Source organism: Glycine soja, chromosome 11, assembly GCF_004193775.1.
Source record: "Glycine soja cultivar W05 chromosome 11, ASM419377v2, whole genome shotgun sequence".
Taxonomy (NCBI): Eukaryota; Viridiplantae; Streptophyta; class Magnoliopsida; order Fabales; family Fabaceae; genus Glycine; species Glycine soja.
Genome location: NC_041012.1, coordinates 1,070,361 through 1,095,119, shown reverse-complemented (window position 1 = coordinate 1,095,119; position 24,759 = coordinate 1,070,361). Strand labels below are relative to the sequence as shown.

General features: G+C 33.1%; 3 protein-coding genes across 5 annotated transcripts; 1 reads left to right on the top strand and 2 right to left on the bottom strand.

The window, feature by feature from the left end:
* Positions 1-1,250: 1,250 nt before the first annotated feature.
* On the top strand, positions 1,251-8,729 carry LOC114375542 (beta-adaptin-like protein C). The gene is made up of 15 exons (XM_028333334.1): positions 1,251-1,488; positions 2,602-2,799; positions 3,063-3,176; positions 3,320-3,570; positions 3,752-3,887; positions 4,116-4,295; positions 4,419-4,511; positions 4,931-5,142; positions 5,257-5,320; positions 5,406-5,585; positions 6,399-6,491; positions 6,825-7,219; positions 7,499-7,688; positions 7,768-7,971; positions 8,175-8,729. The coding sequence occupies exons 1-15, from the start codon at positions 1,402-1,404 to the stop codon at positions 8,472-8,474; spliced, it is 2,697 nt and encodes an 898-aa protein (XP_028189135.1). The 5' UTR covers positions 1,251-1,401; the 3' UTR covers positions 8,475-8,729.
* A 1,935-nt stretch (positions 8,730-10,664) lies between these two features.
* LOC114375622 lies at positions 10,665-13,379 on the bottom strand. Of its 3 annotated transcripts, none has more exons than XM_028333453.1 (6): positions 12,794-13,379; positions 11,710-11,816; positions 11,454-11,606; positions 11,080-11,324; positions 10,809-10,958; positions 10,665-10,725 (listed from the first exon to the last, which is right to left on the bottom strand). In XM_028333453.1, the coding sequence occupies exons 1-5, from the start codon at positions 12,864-12,866 to the stop codon at positions 10,910-10,912; spliced, it is 627 nt and encodes a 208-aa protein (XP_028189254.1). In that variant the 5' UTR covers positions 12,867-13,379; the 3' UTR covers positions 10,665-10,725; positions 10,809-10,909. The 3 variants fall into 3 exon arrangements, 2 of the variants coding, with proteins under 2 accessions (XP_028189254.1, XP_028189253.1); XM_028333452.1 differs by having other exon boundaries at positions 10,809-10,938; XR_003658793.1 differs by having other exon boundaries at positions 10,809-11,606; positions 11,710-11,839.
* A 4,053-nt stretch (positions 13,380-17,432) lies between these two features.
* LOC114376863 (zinc finger CCCH domain-containing protein 55-like) lies at positions 17,433-22,982 on the bottom strand. Its single transcript, XM_028335171.1, has 9 exons — positions 21,853-22,982; positions 21,549-21,728; positions 19,879-20,058; positions 19,704-19,804; positions 18,648-18,902; positions 18,412-18,565; positions 18,058-18,253; positions 17,902-17,958; positions 17,433-17,770 (listed from the first exon to the last, which is right to left on the bottom strand). Exons 1-7 carry the CDS (start codon positions 22,776-22,778, stop codon positions 18,076-18,078), a joined length of 1,974 nt encoding a protein of 657 aa, XP_028190972.1. The 5' UTR covers positions 22,779-22,982; the 3' UTR covers positions 17,433-17,770; positions 17,902-17,958; positions 18,058-18,075.
* Positions 22,983-24,759: the final 1,777 nt, after the last annotated feature.

The following is a 24,759-nucleotide window of genomic DNA, read 5'->3' as shown; positions in this document are numbered from 1 at the left end:
ACTGGTTTAAATCATATTTATTCTTGACTTTTGAAACTGCAACATATAGTTGACCGAAAATAAATAGGCCAACTTTAGTTAAATTTTGACATTGGATTATATAAATCAATATAGCGAAGAAAAAATTCACGTGTCTGCAATTCTAATAGAGTTATGCGTAAAATTAACCCAAAATTTTGATTTTATATATGATATATATATTATGTATTAATAGATATACATACATAATATCAACATATAATAGAAAATTTAAATATATCCAGATAAGAAAGTTTTCAATAATTTATATTAGTGAGAAGACAATAAAAAAGGTAAGAATAAAAATTTGTTTAAAAATTGATTTTAGACATTATTTTTGGGCTTTAGTAGGTTTGTGCAATTAACATGTAATTCCATATAGATCTTGATACATATATAAATATTTTTTTATTATATAAAATTATTTTTTAATACAAATTTTATGATTGATCCAAATAGTAGAAAAAATAAATTATTAAAATTGTATAACATTTTTTATCACCTGATGTCACACAATTCAATAATCAATTGATAAGAATAAGTCATACGCTTATCACTTTCTATATAATATGTAAATTTTAATTCCATTGCATGAAACTGATAATATCCTATGTTACGTTGGAGTCTTTTTTGTTTCACTTTATTATTCTTACTTCACTTTATTTTTAAAATACAGAAAATTTAACACAGTAAAAAATGAAATGAACTTTTAAAAGTAGTATTTATATATTTAATTATTTACTCTTTTATCTCATAATATACCATTTTATAAATTTATTGTAAAGAATGTTTGCTGTATTAATACAATGTAACTAATTTGTCAAAATATATTATGAATTTGAAATTCTTTATAATAATATTTTGGATTTAATTCAATAAGACTTTATTAAGTAATTATCTTTTATTTTTTATTTTTTAAAAAAATTAATTAAAAATATTTAAAATTACATCAAATTAAAAATCATAAAATCTAAAAAATCAATGCATTGTTCATGAACCAGAGATTTGGAAGAGGAATCAAATTCTTTGAGTGAATATTTTCTATCATTTTCTTAAGATATAAATTTCTGGGTTGGTTCTGGCAAAAAAAATAAAAATTACTCGAATGGTATACTATAATATACTTAAAATAAAATAAATGGTTTTTTTTGTCAATTTTTTGGTGAAAAATAGTGGTAATGTAGGAAAAACAGATGTTAGTTTACGATTATTAGAATTAAAAGGAGTATTGCTGTCCCTTTAAAAGGTAAAAGGAAAAGAGGGTGCTACGACGCCGTTCTGTGTATTATCCTTCCCCTTCCCCGGTCAGCGGTGTTGTTTTGTTCGGAATCTGAAATCGGAAATTGGAAGCAGAAGAATAGTCTTCAGAGAAGGGTAAAATCGATGAGTAGGAACGATTCCAAGTACTTCTCCACCACCAAGAAGGGTGAAATCCCTGAGCTCAAAGAAGAGCTCAATTCTCAGTACAAGGTTGGTTCCTTCCCTTTTCCATTACCTATATTTTATTCTAAATTCCTATCGTTTCTGGATCTGATTCATATATTATTCCATCCTTCACGATTCGATTTTGCTTCATTTTGTATGGCGCAAATAATCACTCACTTGAATTATGTTTTGAATATTCTATCGCTGATCTATGAATAGTAAGCATCCATCCATTGGGAGTTGAATTTTAGGACTTGAATATCTAATATAGGGATTTCGAATATTGAGATATCTGAAAAAAGAAAAGATGAATTTTTCATTTTTTTTTCTATTTTGGAATTTGCTAGTTAGCATATGTGACAGACGGCAACAATAACCAAGCCTTATTTTTACTAGGTGGGATTAGGAGGTTGGCTACATGGATTAAAGGATGTTGTAATGTTTTATCATGAATCATGTTTATAGTAAAATTGTTGACCTTTTAATCCTTCTTCATGGTTTTGCCTATAACTTTTCATTTGACCCCTAGCAATAGGACTAGTCTTCATTTGATCTACTCTTCTTACTAGGACTTCTATAGGTATTCTCCACACATGCTCAAACCACCTAAGGCAAAGTTGTGCCAATTGTTTGCAATAGGTGTTGCCCCAACTTTTTCTCAAAAGCATTAATTTCTAATCCTATCTTGTTTAGTGTGTGTTAGTAATGTGCTTATATGCACATTTTTCATGTTAAATTAGAAGATGTGGAAGATACATAGAATAGCTTCACCGTTGACTAAAAAAATACGTCCCTAGTAAGTTACCATGTACACACTTATTATACCCACTTGTTTAATGCAACGTTCTTATATTTGCTGCATTCTCTTTTCATATTTTATTTCCCCTCTTGTTCAACATTTGACCAACTATCGCCACTTGTGGCTGAGGCAAATTGGATATAATGTTACAACTGTATCTTTGTAATCCTTTATTTTCTTCTATTGAAGCACTGATTGTATGGTGATCACCATTTGACCATATTAAATTGTCATGCATGTTTTCATGGACCTCTTTGTCTTGTCTTTTTGCTAGCCCCTCTGCTATTCATGTACTTGAAAATTTTGTGCAACAAAGTATGTGAAGTGTGGACCTTGTCTTTTTCTTTCATGTCTTTCAGGACAAAAGAAAAGATGCTGTCAAAAAGGTTATTGCTGCCATGACTGTTGGGAAGGATGTCTCATCATTGTTCACTGACGTGGTGAATTGCATGCAAACAGAAAATTTGGAGCTAAAAAAGCTAGTCTACTTATATCTGATAAATTATGCAAAGAGCCAACCTGACCTAGCAATACTTGCAGTGAATACATTTGTGAAGGTAACAACTGGAATGACTGTCCTCTTTCCTCATGTAGTGTTATTCATTATATCTTTTCTAATCCCTCGCTATCGTTTATTTCTTGGGTGTCAATTTACCAAGGGAGATGCTTATCTGAAAATATAGCTTATTTTTATATTATTATATTTGTACTCTTGAATTGAATATTCTTCCCTTTCTTTCCCTGGTGGAAGTTAATCTGAAGGGAGATGCTTATTTGAATGATGCATTATTTTCTTCTTTCATTTATAAAATGCTGACAGGATTCACAAGATCCAAATCCTTTGATCCGTGCCTTAGCTGTACGGACAATGGGCTGCATTCGTGTTGATAAAATTACTGAATATCTGTGTGATCCCCTTCAAAGATGCCTAAAGGTACTTACATGGCACTGTTACAACTTACATATATCTATTATTAATTAAATTTGAAATTCCTCTGGTTGACCACAATGCCAAAGTTTGTTTTTCTTTTCTTGCCCTGTTTGTAACTCTTATTCATATATGCTATTTTTTGACAGGATGATGATCCATATGTTCGTAAGACAGCAGCTATTTGTGTTGCCAAACTTTATGACATAAATGCAGAGTTAGTAGAGGACAGGGGCTTTTTGGAATCCCTGAAGGATTTGATATCTGATAATAATCCAATGGTGGTTGCTAATGCTGTGGCAGCACTTGCCGAAGTTCAGGAAAACAGTAGTAGACCCATCTTTGAGATCTCCAGTCACACACTGTCGAAGCTCCTTACTGCTTTAAATGAATGTACAGAGTAAGTTTGCTGTATATTTGCTAACATAATTAAAATTGGAAACAATTTTGATTCAGTTTTAATGCAGCTCCTCTCTCTTATTGGTTATAATTTTATTTGACATCTTGGCTTTTCTTCATTCATCCATGATCACATATTGGCTCATTAACCTAACAGCACTTAACTTTGCTTTACATGCTAGATGGGGTCAAGTTTTTATATTGGACGCTCTTTCTAGATACAAGGCAGCTGATGCTCGTGAGGCTGAAAACATAGTAGAAAGAGTTACTCCTCGCTTACAGCATGCCAATTGTGCAGTTGTTCTATCAGCTGTTAAGGTGGTTTTTTTTTTTTTATCCTGTGTCACCTCATGAAACTTAATGATTTGGATAGAAGTATGGTACTTGATAGAACATTATGGCGGAAGTTGATCCATGTAGCCGACCCCACCTAGTGGGATAAGGCATTGTTGTTGTTGTTGTATCCTGTGTCACCTCATGTCTCTGTTGATACTTTGGAGATAACATTTTCTTGGTTCACTAACTACTATTTATAATGACTTTTAGATGATCCTTCTGCAAATGGAGCTTATCACCAGTACTGATGTGGTTCGGAATCTTTGCAAAAAGATGGCCCCTCCTCTTGTGACATTACTCTCTGCAGAACCTGAGATACAATATGTAGCATTGCGGAATATCAATCTTATAGTTCAAAGAAGACCAACAATACTTGCTCATGAAATTAAGGTAGTGATTTGAATATTATTTTGTGAACTTTTTAGTGTCACAACACCCTTGGACATTAGTGAAGAACTTTTCTATTACATTTGGGAGGATGGGATGCTTATGGAGTGTATATTCTATCTGCAGGTGTTCTTCTGCAAGTACAACGATCCCATCTATGTAAAAATGGAAAAGTTAGAAATTATGATAAAACTAGCTTCAGACCGAAATATAGACCAGGTATTGTTTGCATAACACTATTATCAATTCATATTTTCCTCCCCATCCCCAATTTTTTTAGATGCTCAGAATTGATTTCTGTTGTTGTAGTGAGCACTTCATGTGTTTCTTACCAAAAATTTAGTAACAAGTTACGCTGTCACATAGACGAGAGTCACAATATGAGCCAACAAACAATTTTATACTTCATGTTTTGGATGATACCTTAACATTGCAGTTTCTTTATTCTCACCAACAAAATATCTTCTTTTATGAAAAGAAAATTGTCCCGTGACCTGTGTCATGTATGAGATTCACATATCTTTTGTGCATTTGGTGCATTTCTGCATTACCATTTAGTTGAGCTAGTTTAGCCGAATATCTTGTAAAATTCAATTCAGTTTGTTTGTTTAATTTTTTTTTTATTGTAATATCTGCAGGTTCTATTGGAATTTAAGGAGTATGCTACTGAAGTTGATGTGGATTTCGTAAGAAAGGCTGTTCGAGCAATTGGTCGTTGTGCCATCAAATTGGAGAGAGCAGCTGAACGATGCATTAGTGTTTTGCTTGAGTTGATAAAGATAAAAGTAAATTACGTGGTTCAAGAGGCAATCATTGTTATCAAAGATATATTTAGAAGATACCCCAACACGTAATATTATGATATATTTTATTATCTGCATTTATTTTTTTGGGAGAAGATAACATAATCAGAGATTACTATCACACTTTAAAACTTTGATTGAATCTTTGTTCTACTTTGCAGATATGAGTCCATAATTGCAACACTTTGCGAGAGCTTAGATACCTTGGATGAGCCAGAAGCCAAGGTGCATGTTTCTCTGAGTTCCTTTATAATTGTCATTACGCACTAATATGCAAGCTTATACATTCATCCCTTTCCTGTGTGGATAGGCATCAATGATCTGGATAATTGGTGAATATGCGGAAAGAATTGACAATGCTGATGAACTTCTTGAAAGTTTCTTGGAAAATTTCCCGGAAGAACCTGCACAAGTCCAACTACAGTTGCTGACTGCTACTGTCAAACTTTTCCTTAAGAAGCCAACCGAAGGCCCACAACAGATGATTCAGGTCATTACTCAAAATGCTTGTTTTATTCATATAGATGTGGTTAAAATGCCACTTGTGAAATGTTTTGATATTTCAAGTTGGACTATTTTTGTACTAAGTATGCAAATGTATTCTTCTTCCCTCTTTTATTGAGTGGCATACGTACGCAATTTATAATTTTTGTACCAATTGTCAGATATAATAAATAATTGTATGTATTCCTTGCCTTTAGCAACTTTATTATTTTTCTACTACGGTGTTCGCAACACGTATCTGTGGTATGACTGTGTTTTAGTTTTATTTTGCAAATGTTTAGAGATGGATAACTTGCCTTCAATTTCTACATTATTTTTTAATCTCTTGTTCAGATCCCACATTAGCTCAGTAAATTGGCAAATTAACCCTGTTTATAATGACTTGTGCTGGCCTTCCTACTTGAGTTAGCTTTTGGGTTTGAGATAGACCCAATTCATTCTTAATTCTAGTATGGTGTTAGAGCCTAGGGATGAGGGGTGTGTTAAGATCATATTGACGGAGTATACTGGCAAAGTATCCCTTATAATAGACTTGGAACAATCCTCCCCTTGAGCTAGCCTTTTGAGTTTAGACTCAGTCTATTCTCAATTCGAATATCCTTGAAAAGAGAAATCCTTGTGTTAATTGGAGAATACGTCTAGAAAATTTCCTGAAATTATTGAATTTAGAAGACAGATCTATCAATCTACTCAAAAACCTCCCTTTTATATTGTTTCATTTTTTCCAGCATGAAGTTTTTAGTCAGGTGTGATCTTCAGATCTGTATGCTAAGTTTTACTTAATTACGCACCTTTGCAGGTTGTTTTGAACAATGCTACTGTGGAGACAGATAATCCTGATTTGCGAGATCGTGCATACATATATTGGCGTCTCCTTTCAACTGATCCAGAGGTTTTATTTCTTGAACTTGAATCCAATCTATTTTGTTTGCAATGGTGTATAATTAAGGTCAATAGTTTAGCTGCATGTTCAACTGAAGGTTGGATAATGACCAAAATCATTAACTATTTATAGAGAGGACTGCTTAGTTTGTGCTATCATTCTGTGCAAAATACTAGTATACAGCTAGGGTGTGTCTTTTGACTATGAATTGGTGGTTTGTATCTAATCACGTGGAAATAGTAGGTTTTTAACCCCACCCCCTCTACCCCCCTGTTTTTTTATTTTCTATGGACCAGTATGGAGCTGTACATCTGATGTATCTATCTAATCTGTTTTCCTAAGGCTGCTAAGGATGTTGTGTTAGCTGAGAAGCCTGTGATAACTGATGATTCAAACCAACTTGAACCTTCTCTACTTGATGAGCTTCTTGCCAACATTGCTACACTATCTTCTGTTTATCACAAGCCTCCAGATGCTTTTGTAACTCGTGTGCATTCAGCTCAGAGAACAGAAGACGAAGACTATGCTGAGGGAAGTGAGACAGGGTTTTCTGAGTCACCTGCAAATCCTGCTAATGGTCCTGCATCCCCACCTACTGCCAGGCAATCAGCACCTACATCTGCAATAGGTGCACCAGCCACACCTCCACCTGTTGCACCTGTGCCAGATTTACTTGGAGATTTGATGGGCATGGATAATTCTATTGTTCCTATTGATCAGCCAGCTACTCCTACTGGGTGAGTGCATCTGGGATCATTAGCATATTTCTGTGTAATCTAGTGTGATCTGTTGTGTATTTTACAAGCATTGCATGTAGTAGTTGTATGATTAACAGAATGTTAATGTTGTATAGAAATTGTGATTAGTGATAAACCTTGTTTTTCCGATATATTAAACAGTAAAATAGTATAACACAAGTTGAACAAGACATCAACATCCTGAGAAGTTTATGAAACCTTAATTACTTACTCTTCTTGATAAATCATACCTAATTAGATCTTGTGCCTTGGTTACAGGCCTCCATTACCTATTTTACTACCTGCTGCAACTGGTCTGGGTTTACAAATTAGTGCACAACTGACTAGACAAGATGGTCAAATATTTTATAGTTTGTTGTTTGAGAACAACTCTCAGGTTCCACTTGATGGCTTCATGATTCAATTTAACAAGAACACATTTGGTCTTGCAGCTGCTGGACCCCTTCAGGTTGGTTATTGCATATATATGTCTTTTATTTCAACATTTCTGTCAACCTATGTTCTAATAGATTTTTCCTTTTGTTCAGGTTTCACAGTTGCAACCCAGAATGTCAGCTAGGACACTCCTCCCTATGGTTATGTTCCAGAATATGTCGCAAGGTCCTCCTAGCTCAGCTTTACAGGTCGCTGTGAAAAACAATCAACAACCTGTGTGGTATTTCAGTGATAAAATCTCATTACTTGTATTCTTCACCGAGGATGGTAGAATGGAACGTTCCAGTTTTCTAGAGGTATATCTTTCTCCCATTTGCTTGGTCTTTTGACATAACTGCAACAAGTTTTCTTTTATAGTTTCATGGGCTTGGTCAGTTTAGTTATTTATGCTACAAAGAAGGCCTTGTATATTATAAAACCCTACACAAATAAGTTTCTCAGTTCTCTTATTAATACTTGAACATAGAAATGGAGAATCTGATTATTAACTGTGCTGCAGACATGGAGGTCCCTTCCAGATTCAAACGAGGTTTCCAAGGACTTCCCAGCCATTGTGATTGGCAATGCGGACGCAACACTGGAACGACTGGCTGCGTCAAACATGTTCTTTATTGCAAAGCGCAAGAATGCAAACCAGGACGTGTTTTACTTCTCAGCCAAACTCCCTAGAGGGATACCATTCTTAATTGAACTTACCACATTGATTGGAAACCCTGGCGTCAAATGTGCAATCAAGACTCCAAGCCCTGAAATGTCAGCACTTTTCTTCGAAGCCATTGAGACTCTTCTCATGGGTTAATGGGTTTTAAATTTAGTTTTTTCTTTTAATTTTTGTTTATATATTGTTTTTGTTAGAATATGTGATTAATATCCTGGACAGGTGTGTAATATCTTATTTGGAAAAGAAAAAAAATCTGTTGACTCTTTGTTGTCCCTGGCTGTATTTCACTCTGCCATTTTTGTTGTTATTGGCAGCATGGATGTAGTTGTGCTCTTGTGGACAGCTTTTATTGAGGTTCCGCTTGTAGTATTGCGTTCTTTGTGGGTGGTTAAATTGTGATGCTTTTAGATTTTTCTATAAAATTATATATATAATAAATTTAAGGAGAAAAGAGTAATTTTCAAGAAAATGATTAGTAATAATTTTCGAGAATAAAGTAAATAGTTAAGAGTTGGATTGAGAATGGAAATTTTAATATGGAAAGAAAAAAATTAAGAGTAATTAAAATTGAAAATTGAAATTTAGAAATCTCGCATAGAGTTTTTAATATAATAAACCAGAATAAAATAATAATTTAAGAACAATAAATTTAAAATTTTAAAAATACTTAAATTAAGTGTTAAACAGGAATGAAACCATGTAAAAAAAAGATATTATAAAAAAAATTAAATAAAGAAGAGTTTAATATTTATGTATTAACAATATGACTTTTAAAGTAATTATTATAAAAATTAATAAATTTATTATCACGGATTGTGATTGAATAATTGTGTAAAATTTTTTATATTATATAATCTTTTTTTTTCCAAGAAAGAATAAGAATTCAAAATTATAATATAAGGGTTAGTTAGTTTGACGCTTGGAGAAAATGAAAATTATAGCATGAGATATTTAAATTTGATTCCGGGACAGGTTGATTAATAAATTTCTAGCCAATGTTTGATTATGATCAATTACGAAATCCACTTTCTTCTTGCAAGGCATATGACTATGAATTATTGCCTAGAAACAAATCAATGCATTACGATAAACTCCAGGGTAGATAAATTTAAAATGCGTAAATTTTAAAAGACTCGTAACTTTTTTGTCTTCAAAACATTCAATTCGCGAAATTCATATAAATTAGTAATGCATTTATTTTTGTTGGTTAACAATGATTTCTGAATGTAAACACAGATAAATTAACCACCCCTTTATATACACATAAGCTTTCCTACACACGTGCACGCGCCTTCCCAAATCTCTAAATGGGATAATAAGCTTTCCCAAACCTCTATAGGACAACACCTACTTCTTGTGTTCCCTTCACATACATGCACAAATACAAAGCACCTATTTCTTGTGTTCTCTTCACACTCACAATTTATATTATTATTTTTATAAACATTTGGAAGAACATGTTAATCTTTTATTTATTTTTACATAAATGACATTCAATAGTAGTATGTGATAGCTCAATAATAAAAACAAGATTAATATCAAATCAAATAAATTATAAATAGAGTATATTCAAATATATCTTAAAAGAAAGAAAAAAAAACCCTTATTGGTCTCTAATCTAGACATTCGAAACATCAATTCAATTGCAAGTAAAACAAAGGTTTGAATTTGACTTAATTATGTAGTTCCGGAGAAAATGTAAATGTACTCTATCTTTGCATAGATCCAACCAGCAGCACATGTTCAGCTCATTAAAAATTTTCGTGAAGTATTACACAATTTAATGTAGTCTGTTTGTCTACATATCAACTGTCTGATAGTATAAATCTTTACACACATTCAGAAAAGAAAAATCTTTACACACCTGAAAAACCAAACAGAATGCAAAATTTCAAACTTCCTTTTCATTTGGTTGCTGTCATGTCATCCAAACAGATTAATGGTCAGTAGTAAAAAAAACCAAAAAACAAAATAATAATGGAATGCAACCAATGATCTCTTTCGCATGTCAAAAGAAAAATTCTTCCAATATCCCAAAGAAATCCCAAGAACCGATGAACCGAGCTTCTCCAACTGCAATGCCATTGGTCTCAAATCTGCGTGCATGTTGGTCTCAAATGCATTAGATACAACACATCACTAACTTGACCACATTCAATGTTCCAGATTGTTGCCATGGACTAAAGTTCAACACAAATTTTCTTATTGCCTACTTGATCTGCCTGCCAGCTTCAGAATCTTTAAAAGATGAGTTACCACTTGATCTCCAAACCTCTTTCCAGTGCCTCCTATTGTCAGTTTGATCAATGACATTATTTCTGTTCATGCTATTTGCATGGCGTTTCTTTTGGGAATTTCTCATTTCTTCTTCAGAATCATACTGTGATCGCTGCAAGAAAGAAAGAAAAAAAAAATGGAGAAATAAATACTCTCATGAAGTTTGTTACAGTAGGATGAAAACACACAAAATACCTTGGCAGGGTGTGACAGGATTGCATATGCCTCTCCAATTATTTTGAAAAGCCTATCGGCATATTAAAAGAAGGGATCACGTACAGTTACAGCTAGTGGTATTAGTGATTCCAAAACCTTGCTTCCACTCCTGCAGGGACATTATCAAAGCTGATATCCATATTAAAAGAAGGGATCACCATCAAACATGTCCATCTTTTCATTCTTTTTCAATGCTCTTTTGGGGAGAGGCCATAGGAGGGTGAATGGATCAGATATTAATAATACTTACTTGTTTATGGCTGATACCTTTTCCTCTTGTTCCTCCAGTAAAGAAAGACCCTCTTCAAGCTTTCGTAGGTGAAAGTAGGATTTAAGCATCATTGAGCACTGCCAAAGCCTGAAATATAAGCCTTTTGAAAGCTGTGAACTATTCAGATCTCTCACTTTGCAATCAGCATCCAATGGATAAGAATTCTTCTCGGCAGAACCAATGGTTTCATCACACATCTGGATCACTTCCTCATATCTACATAGCTGATATTTAAAGCAAAAGTTATCCAACACAGGCTTAACTAGAATAAAAGACTGTTCGAACAGCCAAATGCTGCTGACTTTGACAAGTTTTAGTAAAGTGCCAGCATATTATAAGACAGAAATGCAGACCATAAAAAGAGCCTCCGCTTTCATTTCAAGTAATTTTTCAGAGTATGAACTCATCATCAATGCCTCATTTATATGTTTCAATACTCTCTCTGCATCAGCAGCTATTCTTCTTTGCAAAAGTTCATCAGAATGATTGATTAATTCTGATACTTTCTGCCATCCATTAAAGACACTTATCAGTTCAGGAAGAGAGAGATGAAAAAGAAAAGCTAATGATCAATGGCCCCAGAGTTAAAATAACTAAAAATAGTCAAACCTGTGTCTTTTGCAAGAGATCGGAGGCTTCCACAACAATTTTTTGATCTATACAAACATCGGTTCCTGATTGCAAGCACTTCTTGGAATACTTCGACGCATCCTCAACTTCCCCAAAAGCAAGGAAACAACTTAAAATAACGAAAAGAAAATAACTTAGGGATACATCATCTATTTTGATTACTAAAATATTGAGCTTTTAGTTGACAAATACAATGTGTTGAAACACACCAACATGCTTTAGCCTCGAACAAATCAGCATAAGACAGAACACTTACGATATCAGTGATCCATTATAGGCTAAATAGAACATTTATTTAACCCAAGTCGTCACGAAATTTTATGAAATTTTCTACTAGAGCCAGATCATCTCCAACAATAAGGTTATAAAAATTAAAGCATATATGATGTACAATGGAATGGTTGGGATGCAAGGATTAAGTATCAACAGCATTATGCATGTTACTTGGTTTGAAATATGAGTAATTTTACCTTTCTGGTTTTTCTATTTCCAAGAATATATCATCAACTACGTAATTTGCCTATTACAAGGTAAGGGCCTTACACAAGCCTCAGTTACAGCTTATAGTTAACTCATTGATAAACTTACCAATGAAAGACAACCTGAAGGAAGAATATAATTGAAAACCTTCTTGTTAATGCCTTTCAATTTAAACAGATTAGGTTTGTTCTCCTCTTCTTCTCAGGTTGTTTTTCTGTTTTCTTGATCTTCGCTATGCTTTCACAAATCTAATTCATTTCCTTTGGCAGACATCATTAAACATTGATACTTTCTTCAATTTACCTTAATAATGTATACAACATAAATCATTAATCCCGGAGGCACTTTTCACAGCATGCAAACAGCCACCAATCACATTGCCAGTAAATCACCCTTACCATCAACTATTCTCATTAAACCTTCAATCCACCTGTTTTCTACCCAAGATTCATGCAAGAGAACACTGATTTTAATATGCTACTATCTCCTTATCCTAAGTATTCCTTTGCCCAAGATCAAAATTAAATTCATACAACTTCTTGAGTCACAATTCATAAAGATTACAAACAAAATAGGACCTTACTTTGCAGCTCTAAGTCGAGCCCTGAGGAAATTTGGATCAATTTAAGCAGCCAGCATACAATCTTCCGCTGCATCTCTCATCCTACCAAGAGACCTGCGTGTGGCAGCATGGTTTCTGTACACAGCATCAAGGCCCTGCGACATCTCTAATGTAAAATCATGATGATGTCCTTGGGGAGGGGGAGGGGTGGAAAACTTGATGAATTTTGCTCTACTTTTATTGATCCTACTAGTGTTGCCACTTTGTTGTTCTTTCCTTGCACTGAATTTGAATTTATCAAAGGCATGAGCATCACCAAAGAGTTTATTATTGTCTTGTTTGGATGTGAACACAAATCCATCATCTCTTTGATCTTGGTTGAGGTTTTTTCCATTTCAAAAAATTTTGGATCAGAAATAATAGTACAGTTTCATTTCCTTCCAAATTTGAAAGCGAATCTAATTATCATGGTTCCATCATGGCGAGCGAATCGGGACACTCATCGGAGCTCCGGCGACGTGTCAAATCGGAATGGTGATCGTTGGCCTTAATCATTCACAAGAATAAGCGAAACATGTTATTAGGATTTTGCTAAGCACCGTAACGACCAAAATGAAAGGACCGAAAAGAACCTAAGATAGATATTATTTATTGAATTTAGAAAAATGAATCATAATTAAGGGTATTTTATGGGAAAAGCAATTAATGTAAGAGATACTCTTGATCACTTCTTATAAAAAAGATCCAATCAAAACTTCTATGTTTAGTCATATATAAAAAGGATGAGAGGGAGTAGTTCTTACGATAATTATCTTGAAAACCTAAGATTAAATTTCTAATTAATTAATCCTGTAATGGATCGGAAGTTAATCTAAAAAAATCATTAAATATTATAAATGTGATTTTTAATGAGTTTCTTTTACTGATTGATTTATTAGTAATTTTTTAAGATAATATAAGAAATGTTTTAATATTTTTAAAATGTGAAAATAAAAAAAGAATAAAACAATTTGGCCATATTTTTTTAAAATGTTAATTTGTGAAAAAATTCTCATCAGGTAATAATATTTTTGTTTTTAATAATTAATTAATTATAAAAATTGTTAAAAATATTATTTTAAAATTTTGAATAATAATGAAATATATTTTATAAAAAATATCAAAGAAATTATTTTAAAAAATGAAATTTAAAAATAAAATATATGCATTAAGTCTTAAACAAAATGTAATGATAAGATAAATGTTGGTCACACCTACACTCTTTTAAACATATATTTTTTATAATTAATTAAAATTTATTAAAAATCACAACAAAATTATAAGTCTCATTTCTTATTTCTAGAACTTCACTCATTTTGTAAAATTTAACTAATAATTAAAACTTATTACAACAAATATATTAAAATACGTTACTAACACTCTTTTTAATGATAATTGAATAAGTAAGTCAAATAAACGTCTAGTTTGGAAGAAAACTAAATTGTTTATAGTTTAGGGAAGGTTAATAATAATAATAATAATAATAATAATAAAGGAATAATTTTGCTTAAAAAAGTGTTGTTGTCCATGTATTTATGTTATTCGAGACAAATTATTATTTCGAATTAAAAAAAAATCAACAATACTACCTTTTATAATGTATATAATTCACTTTAAACTTTTAAGAGCTGTCCCGAAGCAAATAAAGGTTCCTGGAACAAAAGGGTACTTCCATCTTTTTTTTTTTGCCACCTTCATCATATTATCACGTGTTTGTCGCCTTTTTAGTTTTTAGGTATATATACTTTTTCTTTTCGCGTTCTATTTAGCTTTTCTAATAAATGTGTTTTAATTTTTCAGGTTATTGGTTGAACACATTAAATATTCAAACCTCGATACATAAAGCCCAATAGCAGACTTAGAAAAACCATTGACATTATGGACCCATTATCATATAGTACTAGTAATAATACGGATCAAATTCGGTGTCTTACCTGTTGGAATTGGAAAATAGCAAACATAACCTCAAAATTTGGCTCAAAATAATTATTAAAATAAACTTGATCCGATATTTTTTATATTTAACTGTAATTTCAGTATTTTTAATTTTTTTCATATAAGTAATTTAAATGTTTGTAAGATAAGAAAGTTTAAACTTCGAATTTGAAACACAAAATTAAGCTGTTTTTCACATATTTCGTTTGCATGATTATTTGCATCAAAACTTGGATTTTGGCATGACAGAGTTGCATAACCTAAGTTGCTGCATGTTTGGCATGCCTCTCTTTTTTCATGCAAATTGTTTTTCCCCTTGCATATAAAGAATATCAATTCTGCTATTTTTTCCCAAAACGTTTTGTATCATTAATCTGGATATAACTTTCTGTAAAAAAAAATGGATATAACTTTCCTCGTTGTGAAAGTTTGAATTGGGATTATATACTTGGTTTTACTTTGCAGTTATTACATTAATTCCCCTGCTTCCATTTGATGCGGTCAAACGATGAAGAGCAACGTTTCATCGTTTTTGTTTATGTAATGTTTCATCCTAAGATATTTAAACACAAACATATTAAATTATAATTCTTTTAATAACCTTTATCCATCACCGCAACATTGATGATGTGAGTGTGGCCCTTAAATGACTGTTTTAACTTTTAAGCTTGACAAAAAAATATTTAAATATTATTAGGTTAGGTAGACATAGATATCCCATATGCAATTTCACTATCTATTCATTTATATGTGAATAAAAGTCATGAATCTCTGAAATAATTAATCCACAATGTTTTTTTTTTTATTTTCATTTCGAAAGAACTACAGATAGGCCAATTTAATGAAAGTTGTCATTTGACCATGCTTTCAAATTAATTTTGTTGTGTTCTAATTTCATCTAGTTCACGTTATTTTATTTAGAAAATTTTATGCGACCATATAACAAAACCAATCTGTCCAAAAATGGTGGAAAGATTTTTGGGCCATGATATCAAACACTTTCACATTTATTTGGGCCCTACATATGATAAAAGCCTCGCTCAAACATAGAGAGGCTGAAAGTTCAATACTAAATAATTATACATAACCACTACAAAATATTTAAAATCTTAAAAAGCAATCTAAGATTTTTTTTTTCAAAGCATTACATAATTAATTGTGAAAAATAAAGTTATTGGTTAAATGATGAACTTTACTTTTTTTCTTTAAGCTAAATCATGAACTTTATTACACGTATTATTTGTTATAATAATTTATTGGCCATCTATGTTTACAACGTTTTATTAGAAAAATACCCAAATAGCACTGTCCACAAACAAATACTTTTTTTTTTTAGTTCAAATCTTGTAAATAGGAAAAAAAAGTATGGAGAGGATTTCGAGTCCTTAAATAGGTCTATCCGCCCAAATGAAAGACCTAAAAATTTTAAGTTGTGAATTGATAAGACAACATATCTTGATGAAAAAAAAGATGGTAACATAAGTCGTGATAGGGTATAGTTGAAAATAATAAAATTTATTAAAGAAATTTAACTCAATTAGTTGAATAAGATATATAAATATTATAAATCCTGATAGTACTGTGTTGTGTTCAATTCTTATGAATAAAAAAAATAACAAAGTCTAAATGATATTTGACTTGAGTGGGATCAGTCAAAATCTAATATAACTTAAGAAAATTGAAAATTTGAGGAAAAAAAGTCTATAAAAAAGTGTATCGAGCCAGTAGATCGTAAAAGAACGTATGCGTAGAAACTTTTCAAATGTGATTTTATCAATAGTACGATATGACTTCCAAAGGAATCAAGAACAAAATCATCACTGAGAGCGAAATTTTCATGTGGGTTATTTCCCTTTTCTTTTCTCTACTACCGCACCCGAAAGAAGTAAATAATCAAAATGATGATGATTGGCCAATAAGCTAAGCAGTAAAATAAAATTGAAGCCATGAAACGGTTGCAGAAACTTTTAGAAAAGCTGCAATGAAAAATGAGCAGTGCGTAGAAAGTAGCATAATTTAAGGGAGGAGAGGACAAAGAGGCTCTGCCATCCATAAAACTGAATGACTCAGAAACAGAAACAGGAACAAACATTTCAATGAGTTTGATGGCGAAAGGAGTGTAAATGTAATGCCCTCTGTTCAATGTCAGTCAGCACCATGTGACAGCACAGCTATCCCCACCTCACATGTGGGCCTTCCACTCCACAATACCAGACAAACCTCATTTTTGTTTCCATTTGCAACTTCTCTCTTTCTTTACTTAATATTACTCATCTACAATGAACTGGGACTCTATGCTAACTCACTATCTTCATTGCTAGAAGAACTGGTTGGTTTTAATGGAATAAATATGTCTTCTGTTATTGTTCTAATTATGGTTAGTCTAAAATGAAATGACTTCAAATAAATAATTTCTATGGGGTAAATGAGTAATATTATCAACAAAGAAACATGCTTTAAATATTGCATAGTAGTACAATTGAATCAAACCAGACAATGGCCCCTTCTGGTCAATTATTTAAAGAAATGAAAGCGACTAACAGTTGTTAAATCTTGTACATGGTTTTAGGCAGATTAGCTAGCTACAATTTACTGGTATGTAATAACCAATAATGAAAATTGCGGTCAAGGGCACAGGTACCACTCCTCTCAAACCGGGGAAAATAAAAAGAACATAGAAGCTGTAGAAAATAGCAACTAAACGGTAGACCAAGTTTTATACATTAAGCTAAAATAAAACAACAGTAACTTGTTCTGCCTCTGTCTGGTGAAACATACATATCTATAGATATTTATGTTGAGGGGAATGGGAGTACAACAGAAAAGGAAAGGAAGAAAAGAAAAACTAGTCTTATAAACTAATGTCTTGTCTGTCCAAGTATGCAACATGTATCACCTGCTGTTAGTAGTATTGTATTGATGATGGTGGTGGTCTCATTTGATTCTTCTCTAGAGGATCTAATCTTCTGATCTAGGTGTATTTGGCTATACATCTAGAAGATTCTTCTATAAGCTTCTATAAATCTGCAAACAGACACACCAGATCAACAAAAGAAAAATCATTTACCAGACCATAAGCAAATCCTGAGGAGAGATTTTTACTAGTACAGAACAAACCATTTTTCCAAGTTAAGAGAGGGAAAACAAAGACTTACCCTAATAAAAATTATCCCCAGCTGGCCACGTCTATTCTTATTACCTACAGTTCAAATCTTGAGGCACAAAATGGAGCCAAAGAAGAAGTTTATCAACTTGTTAAAAGTCTATCCACATTTATTATGCAGGGAAATTCAGAGAGCAATTAGCAGTACCTTGAATTGTAAACAAAACTAATGGGAAGCCACGTCACTAGAAGAGGTTGTCGGTTCTAGCTTGTCCTCAGAAGATGAGCTAGCTGAGAATACAGCACTCTCATTTACCTCTGCCAATGTAGAGAAGTCAGCATGATAATCTCCAGTTGCTTTTGTTGGTGAAGCGAAGAGACTATCAGGAAGGGCCTGCTCGACACTTCTCCAGGGCCAAGAGAGCATCATGAAAGAACACAATATCAGAAAATTTGAAATGAAGTGCACATATCCTCGGCGAGGGCAGATTAAAATGAGGACCGCCCCCAAAATGCTGCAGTACAATAGAAATAAGATCTGAAACAAAATCAATGCCCATACCTATTACTGAGATCTACACCTTCGGTATTTCCACTCTCCTTTAAATTCCCGTTCTCAGAGTCATCAATGCAAGCTGGATCAACTTCTTTCAGTGGCAGCTGCTGGTCAGATGCAATACCTAAAGAATTGGTAGACGTGAAGCTGCCACTGTAGCCTGCCATGAAAAGCAACAGTAATTTAAACTGTCTAACCCTGTTCGCTAGAATTATACCATAGGATACCATCAATTCACTAACCTGTAATATCTCCTTTAATGCTATCAGGAGAAAGACCTGCATCGTTAATATGACTATGAAGTTGATGGGGCAAGGCCAAAGGAATACCAACAGAAAGACTGCGTTGGTGATGGTGAATGGGATTATTCTTGAAGTCTGGAAGCTGTAGATTCTTCAGTCTTCTTTCTTGAAGTTCACGGACTTGCTGCAATTCAGCCTGCTCCTCAATTTTTCTTCTCAATAAGACATCATGTGGATTATACAACATCCTTGCCCCTGCATAAAATAAAGTTGGTGAGAATAAAATGAAATGAACATGAGAGACTCCTTTGCAAGTATCAGCATATACATACACTGTTCTAGAAAGTTGGGTGGATTCAGGAAACGGCACATGCATAGCAACTCTTTTAAAGTACATCCCTCTCTAAAAACCAAGTAAAATAAAAACGTCTCTTAGAACTTGGACTAAGGACCTAACTTACAAAATCAGCTTGTAAGGTGAGGGTTGCCCAAGCCTTATAAGAACTGCATTGGTCATATCTCTAGTTGATGCAGGATTTCAACAACCCCTCTCATCACACCTAGGACTGAACATCTGAAGCATGGACAAATTAGAGTGGCCCAATATCGACACCCCATCACTCCTAGGAATAGATATCTAGAGAATAAACAAATACAAGAAACCCCATAACTGATCAAGAAGAAGTCCCAATACATTCTTAGAATTTTGACTTGGAGCATAACTCAAGCCCACAAAATTGGCTTGAAAGGTGAGGACTACCTAAGCCTTATAAAGACTAAATTGGTCATATCTCTAGTCAATGTGGGATTTCAGCACGCATCCTCACATCTAAATACAAGACATCTAGAGCGTAGACAAATAGAGTGATCCAATAATAGATCTATGGTAGACTCCAATACCATCTTAGAATTTGGGCTATAGAGCCTAACTCCACCCCACAAAACCAACTGAAAAGGTAAAGATTGCCCAAGCCTTATAAGAATTGCACTGGACATATGGCCCCTATCAGAGTTGATGTAGGATCTCAACAATGTCAATATGAGAAATTTGATTACCAAGATGGAAATCATAAGGTTCTTTAGAGCCAAAGCCAGAGGGACTTAAACATGGTGAAAGATCTCCCCTCTCTAATTGCTGTTGTTGATGTTGTTGTCTCCTGCATAATAAATTAGTCACATTAGTTTAGGAATAGTAAGATATAAACCAATTAAAAACATGATGCATACTTACTTGTCAGGGACTTTTCCCTTCTCCTTGTAGGGCTTGACAAGTACACGTGAATCACAGATAAAATGAGGATTCCCTTTGGATAATATGAGTCTCACTGTCTCTGGGTAGACAAAGGTAACAAACCCAAACATTCGCTTTTGCTGATAAGGAATTCTCACATCTTGTACAGGTCCAAATTTGCTTCAAAGGAACAAAAGTAGCTATTCAGCAAACTCCCTCAATTTGAGTTCCAATGAATGTGTACATCAATATTTAAAGACACTATAAGAACTTGCACATGTACAGCCACTACTGTGTTATAGGTAACTGTAAATATTAACTTATAGCGCAAGGTAAGGTCAATTAGAGATCATAAAGCCTATCGTTACTAAAAAGTTAGTCCACACCATTACAAAGACACTTAATCTTAGTTAATAGAACAATATATCACTATTTTTAAACTGCAGCCTTCTCTGGCAAGTTTCAAATCCTACAAGTCACTCCATCCTTCCTACTCTATCATTCATTTATGAACAACTATATCTTTCACACAAAAAAAATCTAGATTAAATCCTAAGTTTGCTTCAATAAAAGTCATCATTTAGACCTTGGGATGGTGTGCACCATCAGGTTTATATTTTTCATTATTCACAAAATCATATAAAGCAACTGTATAACTGTAGATCATAACAACAAACCTTTATATCAATGTCATGTTTATGAAAAGCACTTCTCAAGCTTTCTTTCAAACCCAGCCAGAATGATACATTACAATCTTACCAATTATGAGAGATATATCTCAAACATTGAAACTAAAATTTTAATTTAATCATTAAAGCAGGAATTACTTTATAGTTTCAAGAATTACTTTATGTATAGCATCATAACACATGGACTACACGAACCAAAGATGTAGATTTATAGTTTCAAGAACACATACTAATTAGTAATCAGCATGTTTGAAATCATTTCATTTAGGGATTGGCCATTGATTTAAATTTTTCCTTTGACAAACTAATAATCATTGATAAACTGAAAAACTGCACATCTATGTTGATTGAGGCATGCACACACATTATAGTGGTACTGATCATGACTCATGAAGTGATCACTATAAGCTATGAACTTAATTATTTGCCATGCTTCTTAACTAGAAAAACTAAGTCATTTCATTTTTAAGGGAAAACACATATTGAATTGATACCTGACAATATGGGATTAACCCAATCTCCTCATGGGAGACATACATCATGCTCTGCAAAGTTTATCGCCTATAAAAGACAAACTCTAAATGTTACACATAAAACATGACTTAGAAGTGAAATTCTAAATTCAGTAACATCATGACCAATGATTACTGAGTTTAAATTGGGCACTCTAGATTGCTGGAGGGCCAGGCCAGCAAAAGACTGTTAATCCCCTAGCACACTCAAATCAACCAAGTATCACAAATTTTACCCGAGTTAGGAGTCAAAAACAATATCAGAGGCAATCAAAATTTATCTCCTTTGGGGGCTTCCAACAAAAATCACACAACAAAGTCGCACAAGCAAAAATATTTTAAAGTATGTGCAACAATTGAGACATGACACGTTACACGTCTGCGCTAATAAGCTAGCCTCGATCATGTTTTATAACTTCACATTTTTCAATGACACCGCATTCACACATTTGTTTATAGCATATTCTACCTGAAGTACTCGGAAACATCTTCATCTTTGAATGTACTTTCGGCAGGAAATGTCAGATAAATCTGTTGTGAAGCAGAGTTGGATTTTTCGCTGGAAATTGCGGCTAGGAAGTCATTCCTTTCTGGCTTATCCCAGCCAAAGTTGTAGAATTCTTCCCCCATCATGAATGCTGCTGCAGCCCTGAAAAGCAACAACACAAGAATATACAACAGTAAAACATCACCACCTTACAGCTAGAAAGGTAAACAAAACAAAATAATCAAAACAGAGAGATGTGAGGTTTCCTTCCATGTTGTACTACAACCTTTGGGACTCCTGAATCAAAAACTCAAAGTACTTCTCACGGGCGGCCGCAGAAGGTCCAGAGGCTATTCTTTGAAGCTGTGGTGCCTTGTTGAACCTAACAAACTCCTCACGCTGTTCCATCCCCTCAAGCTGCTTACTAGGGGAGCCAACAATGGCATCCAGTGAATCAGTAAAAGCACCATGAAGAAACTTACAATTGGTGCCATTTTTACAAAACCCTCTGGCAAAGTAAAGGCATGGCTTGTATCCAAGTCCAGGGGCTGCTGCTGCTGCTTCATCACACCCAAAACCAACGTCACTGGCGGAGTAGCTCCTTCTGTGTTGCAAATGTGAGTCCCCAGAGTGCCAATTTTGAGCCCCAACGCCAAATTCGAGTCGCGGATCGACCAAATCTTCGTTCTTAGAGGAGTCATTGAGGAAGGGAAAGTACTCATTCACTTGCTGCTCGTCAACAAAATCACCACAATCATCGTTGACTACACGGGGTGAGAGGGCTCGGATGTTATCGTAAGAGAATAAAGGAGTGGACTTTGGACTAATGGGGTTGTTGTTTGGGAAGTTCCAAGCATGAGAGTGAGAGGAAGGCGAAGACGGGTGGTTTCTAGTGAAGTCAAAACCATTGGTGGGTCCTCCTCCTCTTGAAAATGGGTTTGAGGAAATAGCAGTGAGTCTCGCTGTGGGGTTAAGGGGAGAAGGAGGAAGCGAAGGAGACGAAGGGGTCGTGGGGGAGAGAGTGAGACCACTCAAGTGGTTCTTAACCCTCAGAACGAGAGTGTGAAGCACAGGGTCGGGACTACAAGCCAAACGAATAAGTTCAGACTCTTCAAGGTTCATGAGAAGATAACCCATGATTTTTGAGGCATTTTCAGGATCAAAATTTTTAATCTTTGATAGAACCACATTTGTGGCTTCGCATGAACCCATCAGGAATGAAAAGAAATCTTGAAAAGACAGAGAAATGGTGAGTACCGGTGACAGTGAAGAAGATGTTTGTCTGTTAAAACATACCTTAGCAATAGCCGTAGGTTTTGGAGTCTAAGCTTACGTTGGTTGAACAAACAAAGCAACAGACTCACTCACTCACTCTCTTTCTCTCTCTGTAATCTCTCTCTCCTATCTTCGAAGGATGGATAATCGTCAACAACATAAGTTACAATGTGCCTCCAGGTTTTCTTAAAAAAAAAAATAAAAAAAGCAAAGAAAAAACAAAACTTTTTCATTTTTTTATTCAAAATTTTGCTTCTAATAAATGTATTTATGGCATGTTCTGCAAAATATGATAATGTATATTAAAATCTTTAAATAGTTTCACGTATATATTAATATTAAATTAATTTAAATATGTACTATACTTTTTCTAAATAAAAAGGAAAGAAGGAAAATAAAAGAAATTTATCGTTTTCCCTCAAAAAAATGTATCGTTTAACAATAATTTGGTTAACCAGAATGCGGATTTGATTTAGTTTAATTTATAAAGTAATTATAACTTTATCCGTTTTTAAGAAAATATTTTAGAAAAAAATAATTTTCTTAAAAAATTGTTACCAAACACTAACTAATATATATATATATATATATTATGATTTCTTTTGAACCTGTTAGAAATTAGAACTTAAATATAATCAAATAATAACTAAATCTTATTTTTGAGACGACTCAATCATGTCACCTAAGAAAATAACTGATTGATATATAAAATAAATTAACAGTAAAACAAATCATTGCAATATATTGATTCTAAATTTAACCTGACAAAAAATAGTTTGTAAATTTTATCAGATTCAATTTTTATAACTTTTTTAACGACGCATTTTAAATGGAAGGCTAAAATTTTCAAAAATAAAACGTTATGATTATGCGTCGCTAGTCCACAAATAACTTTGCAACCTTTTCCTTTTCCTCCTAAAAAAAACACTTTTTCCTTTTCAAATAAGTGCATGTCCATTTATTTAATATCAGAGTTATGCTACATACCCATGATTGAAATGGAGAAGTTGAATTATCAGAATTAAAAAAAGTTGTTTTAAGCTACAGCCTATCAACCTGTAATAGCTAAAGATGCCACCGTCCGTACTAAAATAAAATGCTAACTCATTATAAGTATAACTCCCCTTTTTCTTTTGTTTTCTAGGTACATAATTTGTTTTCTATTTGTTAGGCTGGAGTAATGGCCCACATTTTAGCTACTACATTTTTTCTTCTCTTTAATATTATCAATGATTATTCCGTAAAAAAAATCAATGATTGTTGGGTAATTGCTTATATTTAAGACAAACTTTAATTTCATTACACAAATAAATCATAAAATTATAAGTTAATGAAAACATTTTTATTTAGACAATATACATTAAAATTAAAGGGTTTGGATAAAAAAAATAAAATAGATCGCATGTCTTTTTCAAAAGACAATTTTTTTAACTAAGAATAGAACAAACTCTGTCTACATGATACTGCATTATATAACACGAAACATGATAAATAACAATTTCGTATCAGTCAATTGTTCTACACGTTGAGTGATATATAATGCTATCACCATTGTTATTATTATTATTGTGTTATTTACTCTTCCCCTCAATCAAATTCACTCAAATCAAGAAAAATCATCTTAGAAAAAATAGGCTTTTCTGTGTTTACCAAAGGAAAACTAACCCACCAGGGATGCATAATACTTCCTCCATTCTTATATATTAATTATCTAATTTATTAAAATTTTAAAAAATAATTAATTTAACTGATAATAATAAATTTATTTTAATTTATTTTCCTAAAATTATCATTATCATTAATATTTTTTTTCTCTTAATAATTTGTTAATATATTTTTTTGTTTTAATGAGAAATATTTCTAGTATAAAAATAATTAATACAAGAAACAGTTAGGAGTGCAAAAAAATTAGTTCGAG